General features: G+C 40.1%; 1 protein-coding gene across 1 annotated transcript in view; it reads left to right on the forward strand.

Moving 5' to 3' along the window:
• Positions 1 to 1,048: 1,048 nt before the first annotated feature.
• The window catches only part of LOC308078292 (uncharacterized protein), a 56,755-nt gene continuing 35,737 nt past the window's right edge, over positions 1,049 to 22,066 (forward strand). Inside the window, exons 1-12 of the mRNA XM_080419413.1 lie at positions 1,049 to 1,163; positions 6,335 to 6,400; positions 7,476 to 7,737; positions 12,635 to 12,749; positions 13,853 to 13,943; positions 14,239 to 14,345; positions 15,023 to 15,155; positions 15,662 to 15,802; positions 16,920 to 17,045; positions 17,916 to 18,033; positions 19,136 to 19,274; positions 19,862 to 19,972. Coding sequence (XP_080275539.1) covers positions 1,064 to 1,163; positions 6,335 to 6,400; positions 7,476 to 7,737; positions 12,635 to 12,749; positions 13,853 to 13,943; positions 14,239 to 14,345; positions 15,023 to 15,155; positions 15,662 to 15,802; positions 16,920 to 17,045; positions 17,916 to 18,033; positions 19,136 to 19,274; positions 19,862 to 19,972 — 1,509 coding nt within the window. The 5' untranslated portion in view covers positions 1,049 to 1,063. The remainder of the gene's footprint in view (positions 1,164 to 6,334; positions 6,401 to 7,475; positions 7,738 to 12,634; positions 12,750 to 13,852; positions 13,944 to 14,238; positions 14,346 to 15,022; positions 15,156 to 15,661; positions 15,803 to 16,919; positions 17,046 to 17,915; positions 18,034 to 19,135; positions 19,275 to 19,861; positions 19,973 to 22,066) is intronic.

Consider the following 22,066-nt stretch of genomic DNA (forward strand, 5'->3'; position numbering starts at 1 on the left):
CAAATGATTCTGACTGGACAACAAGGAAACTACATTTACCAAAACAAACAAAACCCCAAAAAAATCCCCTCTCATTGTGGGCTGATGAAGTGATGCCACAAATATTGAAAATATGAGGAAGAAATTATGGTGCAGGTGGAGGTTGCATAACAAGGAAACAAAATACATTTTGTCAAGTTCTCACTCTCTCTCTTGTTCCATCTCCAAACATCAAGTGTATATTATAGCTTGGGGGCGTTCATGCGCTGATTGTAGGTTGATCGAGTCACGCTTCCGTGGAATCCCTGCCTGTCTTGCTGGGTTGGATAGGCAAACACTCATGTCGCAGCAGTGACGTGACATAGTTGGCAGCAGGCTGCACCCCCCCCCCCCTGACACACAGTGGTGTAAAGTAACTGAGTACATATAAGTACTGTACTTAAGTACAAGTTTGAGGTATATTTACTTTGCTGGAGTATTTCCAATTTTCGTTACTTTTACTTCTACTCCATTACAAGTATTTGATAACTTAGTTAGTTTCTCTGCAGATATAAATGATGATTATATAATATATATACTTTTTCCACCAGTGTGTGTGCGCGCGCACACACACGATATGATATGTGCTTGGCCGCGGACCAGAATGTTCTACCTGAGAATGATCAAGTGAATACTTTAAACTGACATGTCATATCTCTTGGTGATTCATGACATCAGCAGCATGCCAACTATGGATACCTTTCGTTTCGTTTTATGTGATGATGATGAGGTAGTTAATTAAGACCCAGTGTAGCCCCAGGAGTTATGTGTGTGTGTGTGTGTGTGTGTGTGTGTGTGTGTGTGTGTGTGTGTGTGTGTGTGTGTGTGTGTGTGTGTGTGTGTGTGTGTGTGTGTGTGTGTGTGTGTGTGTGTGTGTGTGTGTGTGTGTGTGTGTGTGTGTGTGTGTATGTGTGTTTCCAAGGAACAAGGAAGTTATAGGGCAGGACATGGTGACATCTGACTGTGACCTGCCCACATCCCAGAAAGTATAAAGCATGTGGCCTTGCCTTCCACTTTCTTCACACCTCCCTGTACAACGTGAGAGATGACTTCTCCTTCTCCCCGTCTGCAGCCAGGCATGGCTACCAGCATCCGGTTGCTGTGGCTAACCCTGTCGGCCACGCTGCTTGCTACGCCACTCATCGGTATGTACTACTACTACACAGTCCAGTCACAGTGGCGGATTGCCATGACCGCGTATTAGAAACAAATTTGCGCTTTCTTTTTTTTTCAAGTCGCTTGTAAATATTGGTAGTCGCGGGTTGCATTTTTTTGGGGCTTGTTGCTTTTTGCTGCTTTTTTGGGGCTTGTAGTGTAGTTGCTTATTTGGGCTTGCTTTCTAAGATTGTTTAAACCTGTGGTTCTCAAACATTTTCATGTCAAGGACCCTCAAATTAATATGTTGTTGTCCGTGGACCCCCATCGGATTTTTTTTTAATACAATATTTGTGTATTTAAAATGTTTCAAAAACATTCCACATTTGATTCAAGTTTTTTTTTGTTGAAAATAGCAAATCTTCAAGCTTTGTAGATTTGCTATTTCAAATAGCCGATGGATAGGCCTATAGGGTTCTGGCAACACTGTTATTGAGCCTTTAGTATGATGTCAAATATGATAAATGGATGCTTGAGTAGATGTGGCAGATTGTCTTTCACACGAGGAGCAGAAACATACATTTTCAGGTCAGGATGCCACATTTTCTTCCGATCCAAGTGCAATTAGACGTGATGCAAAATTGAAGCTGGTGAATGGGTTCTCTCTCTTGATTGGGTATAATTTGTATCCCTGATTCAAATGACTGATATTGTCCTTCTAATGCGTGAGGGGCCATTTTTTTTCTTTCTTTAATTTCTTTAATTCAATTTATGTATAATTTCTTTCCATTTTCCCCAAATATTTAACATAATAAATGAAAAAACACGGCATTAAATGTGGCATCGGGTCCAAATATATTCAGTTTGGGATCGCAGAAGGGCCACTTTGCAAAGGTGAGAGGGTGCGTATTATACACCATATGGCTATCACAGAGCATGGGTCTTCAACAGGGGGTCCGGGACCCCTCAGATCTACTACAGGGGGGCCGCCAAATCTTTGTGTGATAGGATATTTATTTTACATTAACCACTTGAACCCTAGAATCACTATTCTGAGGAGAACATTGGCCGAAAATAGCAGATCTACAAGATCACAACGCCACGCAGCGTGAGGCGTTTTGAGCTTGTCGATCTGCTATTTTCGGCAAAGGGGTTTGGTGTGGAGAGGAAAAAAAAGAATAGATAAAGTACAGAGTGAAAGGTCAAGTTTACTAAGTATTGACGGTTTAAGTGGTTAAATGTCTGAGAATGCACATGAACACGGATCCAACATGGACTGACGATGCTGTCAAACAAGTCTATTACTACATTATAATTGCCCTCTATAACAAACATCTTAAATATTTCATTTATTTTAGAAATAGTTAGTCTTTTACTCAAGGGGGACGACACCTGTCGGAACTTGATGATGTCATTTGTCCATGTGTGGTCCAGCCCTATGGAATATACTTGTGTAAAAGTACAAAAGTATTGGTATCAAAATGTACTTCAAGTACCAAAAGCAAAAGTTCTCATTATGTGGAGTGTCCCATTTAACTTTTCAAATGTTTAAAAATCTTTTGAAAATATAAGATCTACAAGCTCACAATGCGTCGCATCGTGACGCATTGTGAGCTTGTAGATCGGCTATTTTCAAATGGCCAGAATGTATATAGGGCTGAAGTGGTTAATGTATGTTTTGTAATAATAATCAAAATCTACAAAGTAACTAGTAACTCAAGTTTTCAAATAATTGTAGTGGAGTAAAAGTACAAAATTTGCCTCTGAGATGTAATGGGGTAGAAGTAAAAGTACTGAAAACTGGAAATACTCCAGTAAAGTAAAAAATACCTCAAAATCGTACTTAAGTACAGTACATGTACTTAGTTACTTTACACCACTGAATGCGTGTGCTAATAAAACAACAACTTAACACTTCCTACGGTTATTATGAGCATCAAAACAATATTAATATACGTTTGTATTTGCACATGCACTCCATAGGGCTGGACCCTATGGACAAATGACATCATGAACTTGCAACTGGCGTTGTTCCCTTTGAGTAAAAAATGAACTATAAAATATTTAAGGTGTTTTTAATTATTATTATTTTTGTTATACATGGCTATTATAATGTATGAAAGCATATAAGGCTTATTAGCCATCTTTTTAAGGACAGGAGGAAGTTTTATACCAGCTAAAACCATTTTGTTTGTTTTGGCGAGGCAGCTTCAATAGTTGTGGCTTCCATGAGGTTAACAGGTATTCTCTGTTGATGAGAAAGTCTAAGGTATGCCAATGGAACAATGGAAAATAAGACACACACACACACACACACACACACACACACACACACACACACACACACACACACACACACACACACACACACACACACACACACACACACACACACACACATTTGATTTGATTGATTGGTGGTTAAAAGAAAACCACATGCAGATGGATTGTCACGGAAACATCAAGGATGAAAAAATCACAACAAAGGTATGCCGGTATGATAATTACAGGTTACAAGGAAAATAATAAACTTGAGAGCAGTGGTATAAAGTAACTAAGTACATTTACTCAAGTACTGTACTTAAGTCAAATTTTGAGGTAATTTTCAGTACTTTTACTACAATTATTAGAAAGTTAGTTCTAGTTAGTTAGTTACTTTGCTATTATCAATTATTATATTATAAAACATACATTAACCACTTTAGCCCTATTTTATATATAGGCTATTTAAAAATAGCAGATCTACAAGCTCACATGCGACGCGTTGTGAGCTTGTAGATCGGCTATTTTCAAATATTTTAGTACTTTTACTTTTGGTACTTTAAGTACATTTTGATACCAATACTTTTGTACTTTTACTGAAGTAATTTTTGAATTCCGGACTATCAGAGTACTTTTTCCACCACTGCTTGAGAGTCATCACAGAAATATGCACATGGCATGCCAGGATTTTAATTGAATGCAGTGTCACAATAGTTTTAATGTGAAGGCACCTGACTTTTTTTTGGTTGGAGGTCTGATGGGTATTGCGGACCCCCAGGCTTGTGGATCAAGGGTTTCCATGGATTATGATTGTGGAGCGTTATTGTTGTTGTTGTTGTTGTCATTATTGGACACTTTGTAACACTTCATTTCTCTCAACTGACGAGCCATCTGTTTTTGTTCTTTTCCTGCACCATTTTGCACTGTGGTCCCTCGCATGCCATTGACTTTAATTGTTTCGTTGTCTGACCACACCACATACACTCCATTAATCCGTTGTCTTAAAAAACAACAAAAAAAAACAACAAAGGATTGAATGCACATTGTTCTATTTTCACAGTATTACGGCAGCTAATAGCAATAATTTCTATAGCTGTCTTGTTGTCTTCACCTGATACAATTGCAGATGTGCAATATCACAAATCTCCTGCTACATATTAATGAGCATGTTACTTTACGAGTCACCAAAAATATAGGCTACAGTATATGCCTATAATTACAACATATAGCCTATGTCCCCCTCAGGGAGAACTCTGTTACTGAACAAACACTCTATACAGCAATGATTACCATCACAATAGTGCTATTCAACACGTATTTTGAATAAAACATGATCACTTACAAAATATTTAACGATTACTACTGGGTAGGTAACAGAGAAGCGCTTAATCAACCCACTTATTTGCAGGATACCTTGTCATGTGAAAATAGCTTATCTAGAAGTAGGCCTATGACAGCTAGGGTCATGTGAAAATAGCTTGCAGATCTGTCATTATCAGGGGCATAGCCACGGGTGGGCATAGGTAGGCCTGGGCCCACCCATTTGTTTTTTGTGTCCACCCCAAAAAAAAAGAAATATTTTTTAAATCTCAACTTAAGCCATTTTCAACTAAAATAGCATAATGTGGACAGCAATCTCTGCATTCAAATTCACACTGTTAAGCTGCTAAATTGGGCAGTGGGTGTAATTTTTTACTGATAAGGAGATGATAACCTGCCTATTATCTACTCAACCAATACAAATTCATTGTGCTATAGTAAATCATGTGCAGATGGGCAAAAAAGAAAATTCATAGTGCGCACACACTGTGCCCACTATGAATTTTGCCAGGCCTACCTACTGATTAATTCCTGGCTACGCCACTGGTCATTATAGATATTTTTGAAAATCTTTGACAAACATTTGACGGCAGGTTGAAAGTGGTTAAAGGTAGGGTAAGTGATTTTCTTTGGTTATAATAAGTGTTAAATAGCTCTATATTCTGATAGTACTCAATGCTATAGAGTGTTTGTTCAGTAAAAGGAGTCTCCTTGTCTCTCCAGCTCTTTATAAAACAGAAAATGCATTTCGTTTCAGTTTCAGTTTCATTTCCAATTTTATCCAATCAGGATAGAGAACTCAATCAGGATATAGATTAAACAAGTGAAATTGGAAGTGATGACACTAAGAAATGAGCAGGCAAAATTGGAACTGGAACACTATAAAAATTAAGCTTAAAAATTGGTACTTTCTCCTGATTGGCTGAGATTTTGACACCTACCGGAACATTTATTTTCTATTTATTAAAGAGCTGGAGAGACGGGGAGACTCCTGTTACTGAACAAACACTCTATAGCAATGATTACTATCAGAATATAGTACTTTAGCCTTTTAACAAAACACTTTTTGTTTTAACCAAAAAATTACCCTACCTTTAACGCTCGGCTTATTAACACATCGGGTGCCGAACACGGTCTGGACCGTGTTTTCACAGAGTAGCGCATTGGTGCCGAACACGGTCCAGACCGTGAAATATGTGTTTTTGTTTTTTTCGTTTTTCTCCACACGGGCGGGGCTAGAGCAGCTCTGGGAGTACCCATTGTGATCCTGAGAAGGATCGGCCAGATAGATCACCGGAAACAAAAACATGGCTCCCATCCACTTCCTGTCTATTTCCTTCTTTAAAACGCCTATATCTCCGAATCTGTTTCCGGTGGGGAAAACCGGTCATGCGCGATGCGCGATCCCCCCCCATTGTAACTCGCGAGTGAAATGTTATCGTTCCAGGCTGTAGCCAGGGTCATCGCGCTACATGAATGGATGCTTTTTTTTACATGGATTTGCTCCTCGTGGAGTTTAGAGCTTTAAACATGAAAGCGCAGTCAATGGGGAGAATGCTGGCACCCAACGTAAGTTGTTATGAAAAAATGCTGGCACCCAATGTGTTAATAGACGTTGTCCTGTGATCTTTCTCAACAGAAGCCTCAATGTCCATGGGGATGGTGACCGTCATCCCTTCTCTGTCCCCGATGCCAGACCTAGCAGGTGAGCCAATGCATATACTAGTACCGGGGGTGTCCACACATTGTTAAAAGGGGCCCATATTTCAAAATATGCTGTGTACTTTTTCTTTCTTTTATTATTTCAAGACCCCCTATAGCTCTGAGAGTGTACACAATGGAACCACATGGACCCGAGGTGTCAATTTTATTCCATTTGTACGCAACATTTATTTTCTGTTTACTTTAGAGCTGGAGAGATGGGGTGACCCCTGTTACTGAACCAAACACTCTATAGCAATTGTTATGTGGCCATTGAATGAGTCATTATCTAGGCCAGTGGTTCTGAAAGCTAGGGTCCTTGAGGGGGTTCCAGGGTGTCCACTATTTGAAAATAGCCGATCTACAAGCTCACAATGCTTCGCATCACGACGTGTTGTGAGCTTGTAGATAGGCTATTTTCCAAACATCTTGAATTATTTTTTGTATTTTTTTTAAAAACATTTTAACAACACACATCTTGTATGTGTCAAACTAAATGCAATGCCTCAACTCCTACAATAGGCTCCATGCACAGCAGCCATATTGGAAAGAAATTGGGCCTCTTCCATACTTCCTGCACAGGTGTTACCAATGATACTAATGAAGGCTCTGTTCCATTCTGGTCAAACAGAGTCAGGGTGCTGATGCTGTGCATGTTGTTCTCACTGGAAACACTCTGCTACACCAGTGGGTCTCAAAGTGTGGTCCAGGGACCCTCATGGTTCCTTGAGGGGGTTTCAAATGGCCCCTTACGGGTGTGTAACTCTGAGAGTGTACAAATGGAACCAAATGGACCCGTAAGGGTCCATTTGGCTCCATTTGTACACTCTCAGAGTTATGGGGTCCATTGTGCTACACTAATGGAACAGAGCCTTAATTAGTATCATTGGTAAAACCTGTGAAGGAAGAGGCCCAATTTCTTTCCAATATGGCTGCTGTGCATAGAGCCTATTCCAAGTACTTGTCAGGGCGGGGGGGTCCCAAGTTCAAATATGATTATTTGGGGGGGTCACGGCCTGAAAAGTTTGAGAACCACTGCTCTAGACAAACTATACAAAATTGTCCGTTGTCGTGCACAGATTTGAATCCCGTCCATAACGACCGCGTGTGCAGCACCTGGGGCAACTTCCACTACAAGACGTTCGACGGAGACGTGTTCCAGCTGCCGTCCACCTGCAACCACGTGCTAACGTCGCTCTGCAGCGCTGCCTATAGCGACTTCAACGTGCAGGTGCGACGCGGCGTGCTCGACGGCTCGCCCGCCATCAGTGGCATCGTCATGAAGCTAGATGGCGCCGTGGTGGAGCTCTCCAACGGCTCTGTCGTTGTCGACGGGAAGGCGTAAGTCACACAACCAAAAGCACAACTCAATAAAAGTACTCAAATATTTTACTTAAGTAAAAGTATCAAAACTGCAATGTAGAAGTACTCTGTTGCAAGTAAAAGTCCCGAATTCAAAATTGACTTGAGTAAAAGTACAAAAGTATTGGTATCAAAATGTACTTAAAGTACCAACAGTAAAAGTACTAAAATGTTTGAAAATAGTAGATTGGCTATTTTCAAATAGCCTAGTTATAAAATAAGGCTAAAGTGATTCATGTATGTCTTATAATGTAATTTATATCTGCAAAGTAACTAGTAACTAACGTTTTCAAATAATTGTAGTGGAGTAAAAGTACAATATTTGCCTCTGAGATGTAGTGGAGTAGAAGTAAAAGTACTGAAAATTGTACTTAAGTACAGTACTTGAGTAAATGTACTTAGTTACTTCCCACCACTGGTAACACTTGCTATGCATCCCACGTATATTATGCACGTTTCCGAAACAGTGGGTCGGGACCCATGTTTGGGTCGCGGACCAATATTTATGGGTTGAGAGTGAATATTTTCAAGTCTTCATCAACATTCCACTACATTTCATCAATTGAAAACAATTCCAACATTTCAAAAAATATATGTCACAGTTTGAGGGGAAGGGATAGTGAAGATATGAGGAAGAAAGCCAAATGATGGTGGAGATTGGGATGACAGGGAAACTACATTTGCCAAAAATCCCCCCCTCTCTATCTTCTTCCATCATTTCCTCTCTTAACAGAAGAACACCAAACTATGATGGTGGAGGTTGCATGACAACGGATACAAATATATTGGCACAAAAAAAATGTCCGTCCTCCCTCTCTCTGTCTCGTTCTATCTCTGAACATTAAGTGTATTATACTGTAGCTTGGGGCTATTAGGAGTAAAACTTTATTTTACTCCTAATAGCGTTTGTGCTCTCATTGTATGTTGATAAAGTCATGCTGGTGTAGAAACCTTGCTTGTATTGCTGGGTTGGATAGACCAGTGGTTTTCAAACTATGGGTCGGGACTTTGGGTGTCCCCAAATGTTTTTTGGGGGGTCCCCACATGATTAGCTTACCTAATGAGTAGTTCACCCAAAAAAATACTTATTTTCTATCACACCCCATGGAAACCTTGAATTCATGGAGATGTTTTAGTTTTTGTCGCATTCCTAAGCCAAAAATTTGATGACAAGAGTCTTCTACTGGAGACAATCAAATCAATCAAAATGTGATTGATTTGATTGATGGTGATTGATGACCCCACATACAAAATTGCCAATAATTTAATTATTGGCTTCGGAATGCGACAAAATCAAACAAATCTCCATGAATTCACTCTCAGAGTTACGGTGGTCTGTGGTCTAATGCAGGGGTTAAATTGTTTATAAAGTGTAGTCAGGGTGTATGAAGTGTGGTGCAGGAAAAACCTGTTGAGAAGTCAGCCCCCGATTAACCCTGTCTGGTGCCTCAGGGTGACCTCAAGTTCAAGTTCAAGTGCCTCATTTGCATTTATACGTTTAGACGTTGCAACATCACGTTATCAGGTGAGGGACATTCAAGACATCCAGAACAACAAGACAGATAAAAGCAATGTTTGCTAATAGCTGCCTTCATTCAGGAAAAACCTGTTGAGAAGGTCAGGCCCGGATTAACCCTGTCTGGTTCCCCAGGGCGACCTCAAGTTGAAGTGACCCCCCCCCCCCACTCCCACTTTCAACCAATATACTTTTAGGATCAAAAACCCGAAAAGTTGTCATTATGTGCTTAACCCTTGCATTGTGTTAGAAACCTGCTGACACTGTTGGTGTTAGCCGGTCAAATTTGACCCGTGATTTAACTCAGCCCAAAATACTATTTTTTTCCTCCACCTCATTCATATCCATGTAAACACTTTTTAAAATATTATTTTGGGTTAGGGTTAGGGTTTCATATTTCAATATAGCTCGTTTTCAATTATAAAAATGTTATAATTCACTCATTACATTTCCTATAATGAAGACAATGGATAATTATGTTATCTAGCTATAATAATAATAATAGCTTATAATAGCGCCTTTCATAAACCCAAGGACGCTTTACATCAAAAACAATGAACAACTAACAGACAAATGAACAAACAAAACAACAAACAACCATACAGTATGCCATAAGCCTGAGAGAATAGGTGTCTTTTCAAGGCAGCTTTAAAAGAGTCCAGTGTTGGAGCATGGCGAATCCCGATTGGGAGGGAATTCCACAGGGTGGGGGCTGCCACACTGAAGGCTCTGTCCCCGATGGTTCGCTTGTTTGCCTTGGAATCAGAGAGGAGGTCCAAGTCTGTGGACTGCAGGGTCCATGACAGAGTCGGTTTATGGAGTAGGCTTGAGAGGTACTGTGGAGCGAGGACGTTTTGACATTTGTAGGTGAGAAGGAGGAGTTTGTAATGGATGCGGAATTGAACAGGAAGCCAGCGCAGTTGTTTACGGGTAGGGGTGATGTGCTGCCAAGGCTTTGTGTGGGTTAATAGACTAATATTAGAACACACTTCCAAAAACAGAATACTTGCTTTAAAAATGGTCAAAAAATTGTGACATCTGTGGTGTTAAGGGTCAAAATGTACCCATATACCATAGAAGGTAACTCGCCCCCTACGGCCTATGGATGATCCAGCCTTCAGAAGGAGCTGTATGCTACCAAGGCAAAGTGGGGCAGAAGTGGACAAGTAAAGAAGATTTTCATCAATCGAGAGAAAGTGTTTCAAAGTGTCCAATAATAACAATTTAGTTATTAGTTTAGTTTAGTCTTTCTTCCAATCGTTTCATACTGAATTCATCAAAACATTTTGGCCTCTCTTCTGCCTCTTATTTATTTTCCAACCGTCGTTTTTGACAGTCAAAGGTATCGAAACCTACGTTTATTACGTCTATCCTTCTGTAATTTCACTTAAAAATACACCTTGCCCAAGTATTCAAACACATCAATTCATGTAACAAATTTACAATCGACAATACCAATGTAAAAAAAATATACAATACAAACTATAATAATACTACAACGTCATAATCCACCTCGATCCGTATAGCCTTAGGGTCCACAATCACCTTAAGTTGGCTCACCGCCGATCAATGTTACGTGCACTTTGCATCAAACTATAGTCGTGACACTGCATTCCTTTCAATTCTGTCAAGCCCTGCAGTATCTAACAACTCATCATGTACCGTTCACGCTCGCCTTCATTTTCCCATTGTTCAATTACCATAACTATGCATGGTGTAAGACTTTCTCCTCAAGATAAGGCCTTATCTGGATGAGATAAGACTTTCTCAACATTAAGTTAGAATACCTGCACGTCCTCTGAAAATAATTGTATGACCGCACCCACTCACCCTTGCAGCGAAGTGGCCTTTTTTGCTCATGTAGCATGTGATGGTAGCACTTACTGTCCTGAAAAGACCCAAACGCAGAATAGAATTGGACCATATGCCACAATTAACCCATTAAAACTGGGAAAGTGTTGGCTATTCAAAAATAGCAGATGTACAAGCTCGAGCTTGTACATCTGCTATTTTAGATTTTTTTCAAAAATGATTTTTCAATCATTTTTTAATCATTTAGAATTTCTTAACACACTCTTCTCTTCTCTGGGTCCCTGGCACAAAACATTTTCAGACTGGGGTCCGCGGCCAAATACATATCATTTTGAAGATCTAAATATGCTGGCAGTTTAGTTGCCTTTTAATGAATAAAGGCTGTTCCTCCTTTTAACTGCTGTAATATAACTCAATAAATGATAACTGTTGTTAAATAACTGCAAGAGAAGGCAACTGGCACCGATAAATAAGTCACAGTTTGAAGGGAACGAATAGTGAACAAAACCAAACAATGTTGGAGGGTGGATGACAAGGAAACTACATTTCCCCTCTCTCTCTCTATCTGGTTCCATCTTTACCTAATAGAAGAAAACCAAACAGTGATGGTGGAGGTGCGTCACAAGGAAACAAATAAATTGGTCAAAAATGTACCCTCTCTATATCTTGTTCCATCTCTGAAAACATCAAGAAACTGAATCTCCTAACACTGACTTGTTGTCTATGTGGATGATGAGGCACTCAATGTCACACGTTTCAATAACATTTTCATGGAGGTGGCTGTCCACATCACCTATATAACTAAATTTAGAGTGGATTTTTTTTGTTTTGAAAATGGAATAAAATGCCTACTGTAGGCTATATACACTGGCAGATAACTGGCACGTAACTAAAGGAAGCAGTTTGTCTTTGTCTTCTGGTCAAATCCAAGATATCATGATTACCATAATCTGGACGACAAGGAAACTACATTTGCCAAAACATGTCCCCTTTCTCGCTATCTTCTTCCATCTTTTCCTCTCTTAAGAGAAGAAAACCAAACCATGATGACGAAGGTTGCATGACAAGGAAACAAAAAAATATCTCATGTCGCTTCAGTCACTTGTTTGTCAAAAACACTTTTCAATTATATTACGCTGTTTATTAAATGTGTCAATTTCTGCCTTTATTATTAATCACAGTAGATAGACAGTGTGAGGTCAAATGTAACAGATGTATGTTGGTCAGTGAAAAATGTTTACATGTGCCATTTTTGATTCATCTGAAAAAAATTATGAAACAAATAGGATGCGTCCCCTGGGTGCCTCTGATACACCCATATATGGGCATATCGGTCAGATCGGCGGCGCGTTATAGGTGTGAGGGCCACGTAGTGGCCCAACCTCTAGTAATAATACAACCAAATACAATAGGGTGCCTATAGACACTTCATGCTTGCCCTCCATTAAAACTAACAAATACAAGTGCTTGGGGCCCTATAATAATAATCATCATCATCATCATCATCATCATCATCATCATAATAATCATAATCTGTTATGTGTGTAGGATCATCCTTCCATACAGTGATTTAGGAGTCCTCATTGAACAGACTGTCTCCTACATCAAAATCAAAGCCAAGCTGGGGCTGGTAGCGTATTGGAACCAGAAGGACTCTTTCCTGGTGAGTAGCACTTCAAATCAATAGCACCATTATGGCAAACCTTTACCTCCGTTACGATTAACGACTTCAACCCCAGCATCTCTATTCTGGAATATAGGGCACGGTTCTCAAAGTGGGGTCCGGGGACCCCCAGGGGTCCTTGAGGGAGTTCCAGGGGGTCCCCAGCTAAATGATGGATAGTTAGGAACCAAATGGACCCTTATGGGTCTGTAACTCTGAGAGTGTACAAATGGAACCAAATGGACCCGTTAGGGTCCATTTGGTTCCATTTGCACACTCTCAGAGTTAAATTAATATTGATTTTACAATATAAATTGGGGACCCAGAGATAGAAATGGCATTAAATGGGGGTCTGTAGCCTAATGCATGTCAAATTGATGGTCCTTGATATTTAAATGGCTGAGAATCACTGCTAGAGCCGTAAAAAAAAGATCTCCTCTCATGAGGGTCCCTGTCATATCTTTTCAAATGGGGGTCCGTGGGCTAATAATTAAGTGTCAATTTGGAGGTCCTTGACATGCAAAAGTTTGAGAACCACTGATATAGGGTACAAGCTTACAACGCGTCGCATCGCAATGCGTTGTGATCATGTAGATAGGCTATTTGTGCTATACAGTATATAGCACAAATATACTTTTGAACATCACTCTTATACGACAAAGTACAACATTAATTTACAAAAAAAAAAACAAAAAAAAAACACATGGAAATACCGGTATGGAGATCTGAGGCTTGTGCCTTACAGCGGTGATACTGTATATTATATGGTTGGGGCATCACGAACGCAGTCTTAACAGGTGCAAAATGTCCCGAAACATGACATGCCCGACAAAATCCAGTCATCAGGTTTTTGACCCTGGATTTTCTAGCAGCCTGAAAATCTAGGTATGAAGGCCGCGTACAACATACAAAGTGTTTTATTCGTAATGCATGTTTTCCCCTCCAAGAAATGTGTAGTGGAGTCAAAAGTACAATATTTGTCTTTGAAGTATAGTGGAGTGAAAGTATGCAACAAGTACAAAAATACTCAAGTAAAGTACGGATACTCAAAACATGTACAGTGCTGAAGTATAGATGTGCTTTGTTGCTGTCCACCAATGCAGGTGGAGCTCGATGCAAAGTACAAGAACCAAACATGTGGCCTGTGTGGCGACTTCAACGGAGCCCAGCTCTACGGCGAGTTCTACAGAAATGGTAACCTTTTCATTTGTGAATGTACAGTGTGTGTGTGCGTGTGCGTGTGCGAGTGCGTGTGCGCTCGCGTGTGTGTATGTGTTTGTGTCAGGCTTGGAACCAGCTCTTGTGTTTCAGTTCATTTGTACGCTCTCTCAGTTACAGACACTATAAGGGTCAATTTGGTTCACCAACTATCAATTTGGCTGGGGACCCCCTGGAACCACCTCGTGGACCCTTGGGGTTCCCCGGACCCCATATTGAGAACCACATGCCATAGGGTAACATTTCAACCTTTTTTTTAATGTTCCAATAGGTGCCAGGATGTCCCCCTCAGACTACGGTAACATGCAGAGAGTCAACGGTCCCACTGAGAGCTGCTCTGACTTCATGCTACCTCCGGCAAAGAGCTGCGACAACATGGTACAATTTACTATTTCTATCTGCTGTCCAGCAGGAACCGGCTAACTCCAAAATGTTCATTTTTCAGGAAATGAAAAAAAAAAGTGGAGTTACTGTAGGAGGTTTTGTTCATCTGTATAGAACAGCTGAATGGACCTCCAAGCTCACAATGAGGTTGGAGGTCAAAAGGGGGTGGAGCCTGGAGTCCAGCTAACTCCACCCGCCTTTGGTGGACTTAGCTGGTTTAGCAGACAGTTAGAGGCTGGTTTTGTCAGGAGCGCTTTTTAATGCTTTTCATTGGTTCAATATTTTGAACAACACACATACGTAAGGTGTTCAATGGCCCTGATTTATGGGAAAAAAATTCCAAAGCGTCAAAATTGAGTTAGCTGGTTTCTGCCGGACAGCAACGATTTACAATATAGGTATTTAGCAGACGCTCTTATCCAGAGTGACTTACAAAACAAGGTAAAGCAGTGGTGGGAAAAGTACTCTCATTTTGTACTTAAGTAAAAGTATCAATACTGCAATGTAGAAAGTTAAAGTCCGGTAATCAAAATTCACTTGAGTAAAAGTACAAAAGTATTGGCGTCCCCCGGATTGAATGGGTTAACGCATATTTTAACCCCGAACATATCGCTATAACCCTGCCTTTAACTTGGTCTCATGTATATCTTCTCTCCTGTCATGCTGTACAGAAGCCTGTGTGTGAGCAGCTGTTCTCAGATCCGGCGTTCAGCGGCTGCGCGGACGTGCTGGACCTGACCTCGTTCGTGGACGTGTGCGCGGCCGACATCTGTCACTGCGCCAACGACAGCAGCCCGGTGACAGGTGACAATCCCGCTAACCGATGCATATCACTGTTATCATCGTTTCATTGTTTAATAGTCACTTGTTTTCATTATTACCATGTTGGCTTCTTCTTCGCTTATTAATCTTAGGATGGATGTCTAAATGCACCTTTGTGACTGTTACTCTTTTGTATGTTACTCACTTGTATCGTCACTGTCGGGTGGAAACCTTGCATGTCCAAAACCGTTCCCTTTCTATTATACTTTTTTTAAATGATTTAAGATAGTGAAAATAACCGATCTACAAGCTCACATCGCCTGTGAGCTTGTAGATCTGCTATTTTTATTACATTTGTGTGACACCCTTGTATGGTGTATGTAAATGTGGAGCTATAAGGTTTCTGCCTGACAGCAACGATATGTAATGTTGTAACTTTGTTTTATGTTAATATGTATGCTTTGGCAATGTAAAACGTATGATATCATGCCAATAAAGCATTTTGAATAAAAACGATGAATTGACTGTCGATGTCGACGAATTGACAGGTGCTAACAGCAGCGCGGTGACGGCCAACCCGCCGCTCAGCAGCGGTGACGTGTGTCTGTGCAGCACGTTGTCCGAGTTCTCCCGGCAGTGTGTCCACGCCGGACGCACGCCAAGACAGTGGAGGACCCCCCAACACTGCTGTAAGGACGACGCAAGCCGACACAGGCTTTTCTTTAGGGCTGCAAACTGTCGATTGTTTTGTTCAAATTAAACGAGTGAAATTGGAAGTGATGATGCAAAGAAATGAGCGGACACTATTGGAAATGAAACACAATTCAAGCTGACATGGGTAGTCTCTCCTCATTGGCTGAAAATGGCAACCCGCCTGAAAATGTATTTTCTGTTTATTTAAGAGCTGGAGAGACAGGGAGACCCCTGTTACTGAACAAATCCTTTATAGCAATGATTACTATCAGAAGAGATTTACCATTTTAACAAAAACACGTTTTGTTTTAACCAAAAAAAAAAAGGTACTTACAATACCCTACCTTTAACCATTTAAAGGGATATTTCACTTTCAAAACATTGTTGGGTCATTTTATCGTCTACTCAGGTTTTTGTGAGCCCCCCAGACAGTTTTTAAGTTGCTTGATTCAGTATTTGATATTCATTTTATCAGACACACCCCCTTCCTATATAAACTCCATTTTAACCATGTTAGATTCATCATAAACACCCGTCCTTGGTTCTGGTGACTCATCCTGCCCTCCGTGAGGGGGCCGTGTTTTTTCATTTATTTAATTTAAATTCTGAATTGTATTTAATTATTTTCATTTTCCCCCCAAAAAAATTTAAATACATGAAAAAACACAGTCACCTCACTTATTAGAAGGACAATATCAGTCACCAGAACCAAGGACAGTGTTTCCAATGAATCTAACATGGTTAAAATTGAGTTTTAAATTACAAAGGGTTTGTATAGGAAGGGGGTGTGTCTGATAAAATAATATCAAATATCTAAATACTGAATCAAGCAACTTAAAAACTGTCCGGGGTGCTCCCAAAAGCCTGAGTAGACGATAAATTACAAAACACACTTTTAAAAAAAAGTGAAATATCCCTTTAAGCCACATAACCAATTATTTTATACTTCTATACAGTTCTGGCGTGCAAACAAAATTGTGAAAATAGCAGATCTGCAAGCTCACAACGTGTCACTTTTTATTAATTAAAATCAGTCCCAGATTGTAGCTTTAAAGACAGGAAAACACATGATGATATTGACCAGGTGTGATGTGATGTGATGTTTGTCCACAGGGAGGCGCTGTCCCGCCAACATGGAGTACAGGGAATGTGGCAGCCCGTGCACTGACACCTGCTCCAACCCAGCTGCCAGCTACATCTGTGACACCCACTGCACTGACGGCTGCTTCTGCCCCCAAGGTACGGCGCACGTACACACGCACGTGACCTTCCGTCCAGTACATCCACGGTTCTCAAACATTTTTGGTTCAGGGCACCCCTATACATAACTGATTCACCCATGGCACCCCTAAATTGCATTATTACTTTTCACACCTTATATTTATGCCTTATTTTATAACTTTGACCTTTAACATAACAGTATGATAGGCCCTATTTATTATAAGTGTTTGTTTGAATATAATGATTGTTACTATTCCTATCATCATCAGAAGATGATGATGATGGTGACCACAAGTTACACAGTTGAAAGCATACGTTCACTCTCTCTTTTGTGATTTCTGCGCATCCTGGATGGCTAAGAGACGTTTTGGTTAGAACTCATTGAACATTTATTTAATTTCATTAAAGTGATATTGGTCAAATGGAAAATACTTTCAAAGTACTCCACGGTACCCCTGGACTGGTGTCACGGCACGCACTTAGAGAAACCTGCAGTAGCCTACATCCACGGACGTGCGCACACACAGTCCTACTAATAATGTATAGGGTAACATAATGCTGTGTAACCTTCAGGCACGGTGCTGAATGATGTGAATAACATATTGTATAGGGTAACATAATGCTGTGTAACCTTCATGTTAATAACATATTGTATAGGGTAACATAATGCTGTGTAACCTTCATGTACATAACATATTGTATAGGGTATCATAATGCTGTGTAACCTTCATGTTAATAACATAATGTTACTGTATAGGGCAACATAATGCTGTGTAACCTTCATGTTAATAACATATTGTACAGTATAGGGTAACATAATGCTGCGTAACCTTCATGTTACTGTAATAACATAATGTATAGGGTAACATAATGCTGTGTAACCTTCAGGTATGGTGCTGGATGATGTGAATCAGACGGGCTGTATCCCGCTCAAAGACTGCTCCTGCACCTACAACGACAAGATCTATACAACTGGACAGTCCTACGATGGAAACTGCAAGACCTGGTAGGACACTGCATGGAGCCTGTCTGTCTGTCTGTCTGTCTGTCTGTCTGTCTGTCTGTCTGTCTGTCTGTCTGTCTGTCTGTCTGTCTGTCTGTCTGTCTGTCTGTCTGTCTGTCTGTCTGTCTCTCTGTCTGTTTCAAGAATCAACTTTATTTTCACATCACTGGTTTGCAGGTGTAAAGAAGTTTGTATTTTTTTCCCCCACAAGTTCCATTTTTCAGAAAGGGAAAAGATTTCCTTTCTCCAGGGAGAATCAAATCAAACATTAAAGAAGCACGTTAAAGAGAACATAAAAACAAGATATCTACATACAGTACACATAGCATAAGACCAGCAGATACAGTATGTACATGAGGTTAAGCATAAAGTGTGAAAGTGTGTAGAAGTGTGTAAGACATTGGTATACTGTAGGTCCACATAGCAGCAGGTATGTACATCATTAGACACAAGGTGCAAAAGAAAAAAAAAAAAAAAAAGGTCAGAAAACTTTAAAAGTAAAAATAAAAGAAAATCCACATGGTCCGTATGTCTGTCTGTCCTCATGTCTTGTCCTGCTGTGTGGTGTAACAGTGGTTCTAAACATGTTTATGTCCTCAGAGTTACTGCAGGGGGGGGGGCAGTCTTTGTGTGATAGATTTTTTTTTGTGAGTTTGTAGATCTGCTATTTTCGGCTTGCTGTATAAGGGGAAAAGAGAGCAGACAAAGTAAAGAGCCAAAAGTCATGTTTACAAAATATTGAGGGTTAAAGTGGTTACATGAAAATACACATTAACATGAATCATCTAACATATTAATAGAAAATGTAATGTGTAAACAAACACATTACTTCACACAACACTGATGATAGTGCTGTCAGACAAACAAGTCTATGAAGCTAACTATGAAATCTATGAAAACGTTTGATCTGCAACACAATTTTATACAATGTGTAGTGGGGGGTCCTTGCTTCATCTCTCTCTCAGCTAAGGGGTCCTTGGCCTGAAAAACATTGAAGAGTCCCGGCTTACAATGTTCCTCATTTTACTGGGGACCCCCTGGACCTCCCCCAAAGACCTCTCTGAGATCCATCAGTGTTTAATATCGTCATTGTCTCGCCCTGCAGTGTGTGTGAGGCCGCTCAGTGGAACTGTCATGAGAAAGAGTGCACAGGAACCTGCTCTGTGGAGGGAGGGGCTCACGTTAACACCTTTGATGGTCAAATCTACACCTTCCATGGAGACTGCTCCTACGTGCTGGCCAAGGTATTACAGCTGCTTTCTCTCCAAACATTCTGTTTTAAATTTATACTTTTTTTATATCAAACATTTTGTTTTTTTAAAGGCATGTTTCTTTGCCCTGTGTTTAGCTAAACAATATATGCATTTTGATCCATCATTTCTCTCTTATCAGCAACTAAGAGTAGTGTGTTGGTGTTTACCTGCAGAAACACATCACCCTCTCGCTATATTTGGGTGTTTTCACTGTTTGGTTTGGTAGAAGGGGACATTTTTGAGCAACCAAAACAAACAGTGAAAACAGCAAAATACAGTGAGAGGGCAGTGTGTATGTATGAAGGTAAATACCACCACACTACTCCAGTGGCTGCTGGTATAGAGGGGAATGACTGGTAAATAAAAATGCATGTATTGTTTTGTTATGTAAAACACATGGTAAAGTTACATACTATGCCTTTAATATAGGTTGTGAACTACAGACATAAGTGTCTTTATGTGTATTTTATGTATTCTGTGTAAGTTGCTTAAACTTAATGAGTATAGTCTTCAAAGGTCTGTATACAGTATATATGAGTCCATTTCACTGAAGTGAACATCACTGTTTGTGTCTTCAGAACTCTACCGGCAACCAGTATGTGTTACTGGCAGATCTGGAGCAGTGTGGACTGACAGACAGCCAGACGTGTCTGAAGTCTGTTACCCTGGCTCTGCCGGAACACAACACAGTGAGTAGTACGCACATCACTGCACTACGTTTGTTTTGTGTTTAACCAGAGGTGTCCAACCTGTTTCTGAATCTGGGTGAGCACTTGAAAATCTTGAAAGTGTCTGCGGCACACCCATCTGACCACCAACTCAGAAATAAAGATATCTAGCTGAGCCTTACTAGCTATTGTAGCCTACAGTACGTGTTCCAAACATTTGCAAGTTACTGCCATCGCTGCTCTCTTTGCCACTCATAATAAAAGCTTGCAGGAAGATAATTATGTGGTTGTATGAAGGGGTGCCCAGTGGCCCAGTGGTCCCGACCCCCAGGGGGGTCCCCAAATGATTTTGGGGGGTCCCCAGATGATTTGCTTAATCTGCCACATTGTTTTCTCACTCAACAGTAAACAAACCAATATACAGTGTGACAGGGTATCTGTACATTTTTAAAGTGTCAATTTAAGGACTTTCAATACCTTTTTAATTCCTCCAAAAAATAAAAAAAGAACAATAAGACCATTACTGCGTCAAAGGTAATCAACAAACTATACTATAAAAAATGGTCAAACATTGGCCAAATTCTCAAATATCACCATAGAAAAACACAAAAAGTGGGAAAACAGCTGAGCTACCTTGCAATACTTATCTGTGGAACGGAGTCAAACTAAATGTAATGCCTCAACTTCTACAATTCCAAGTGCTTGTCAGGGAGTTCAAATATGAGGGGGTGGGGGTCACAGCCTAACAAGTTTGAGAACCACTGCCTTAGCCAACGTTGCAGCTGCAGGAAAATGCATGGAATGCATTGAGGCATGCAAGTGAGTGCAGGAAACTTGGCAGCATTTCAGAGAAGTGTATACGCACGCCAAAGCTTCTGAGGTGTTGGCAACAGGTGCGGAGTGGGCAGGAGATCAAAGTAGCCGCACACTCATAGTTTCAGTGGCGGAAACTTTTCTTTATTGCCGACGACAAAGGGATTGAAACGCTAACCTTTCCGCTAGGCCTGCTGCCACTACGCTACAACACGCCTGCCAAAACGTTTTTTTTATCTCTTTGTCGTCAACAGTATTAATTTTAACAGCTAAGTTTGATTTAGTTTTAGTCATAGTCTTTTGAATAAAATTCCATTTAGTTTTTGTCATATTTTTGTAATCTCAATTGTTTTGTTTTAGTCTAGCTTTAGACTAGATATCATACATTTTAGTAAACTAAATCTACAATTGATTTAGTCGACTAAAGTTTATCTTGGCGGGCCTGGATGACATCGTAATGCCTAATATATACTTAGCTGTCGAAAATAGTCGATCTACAAGCTCACAACGTGTCTGCAACGCGTTGCGAGCATGTAGATCAGCTATTTTCGGACGATATCGCCTACATACTGTACATCCAAGCATAAAATGACTTGTCTCGGTTCTACTGGATCTCTTATCCACTTGTACCTCCCCACTAGTACACATTTTCGTGTAGTTTTTATTTGTTGACTAAATTGACAATACATTTAGTCATAGTTTTAGTCATCATAGCTTAGATTCTATTTCGTTTTCATCAGTGATAAAAGGTAGTCGACGAACATTTTTCGTCATAGTTTTAGTCGACGGAATTAACACTGTGCGTGCAGTTGCACATGTAAGTGTGCGGTTACTTTGATCTCCACCCAATGTGTGAATAGTTTCTTCAAGCTATTTCAAAACTGAACATATCATTGTATACCCTGTGTATTAAAGCATATGGGTTACCCATGAACCCTGAAGGCTAATTGTGTTAATTGATGATGACACATAAAGGTATTTGTCAGGTATCAGTATTGAGGCAGTATTGAGGCATCACTTCGTCCTGTATCCTGGATGAGCTCTTCTGACTGGATTACATTTGTAACTCACATGAAAATATACATATGCAACTGGAGACTAAAGTAAAGTTTTCAAATAATTGTAGTAGAGTAAAAGTACAATATTTGCCTCTCAGATGTGGAGTAGAAGTAAAAGTATTGGAAATTGGAAATACTCCAGTAAATTAAAAAATACCTCAAAATTGTACTTAAGTACAGTACTTGAGTAAATGTACTTAATTGCTTTACACCACTGTAACTACGTAACAGCCTCTCTGAACTC

Source organism: Gymnoscopelus braueri, assembly GCF_963280865.1.
Source record: "Gymnoscopelus braueri genome assembly, chromosome: 22".
NCBI classification, from domain to species: domain Eukaryota; kingdom Metazoa; phylum Chordata; class Actinopteri; order Myctophiformes; family Myctophidae; genus Gymnoscopelus; species Gymnoscopelus braueri.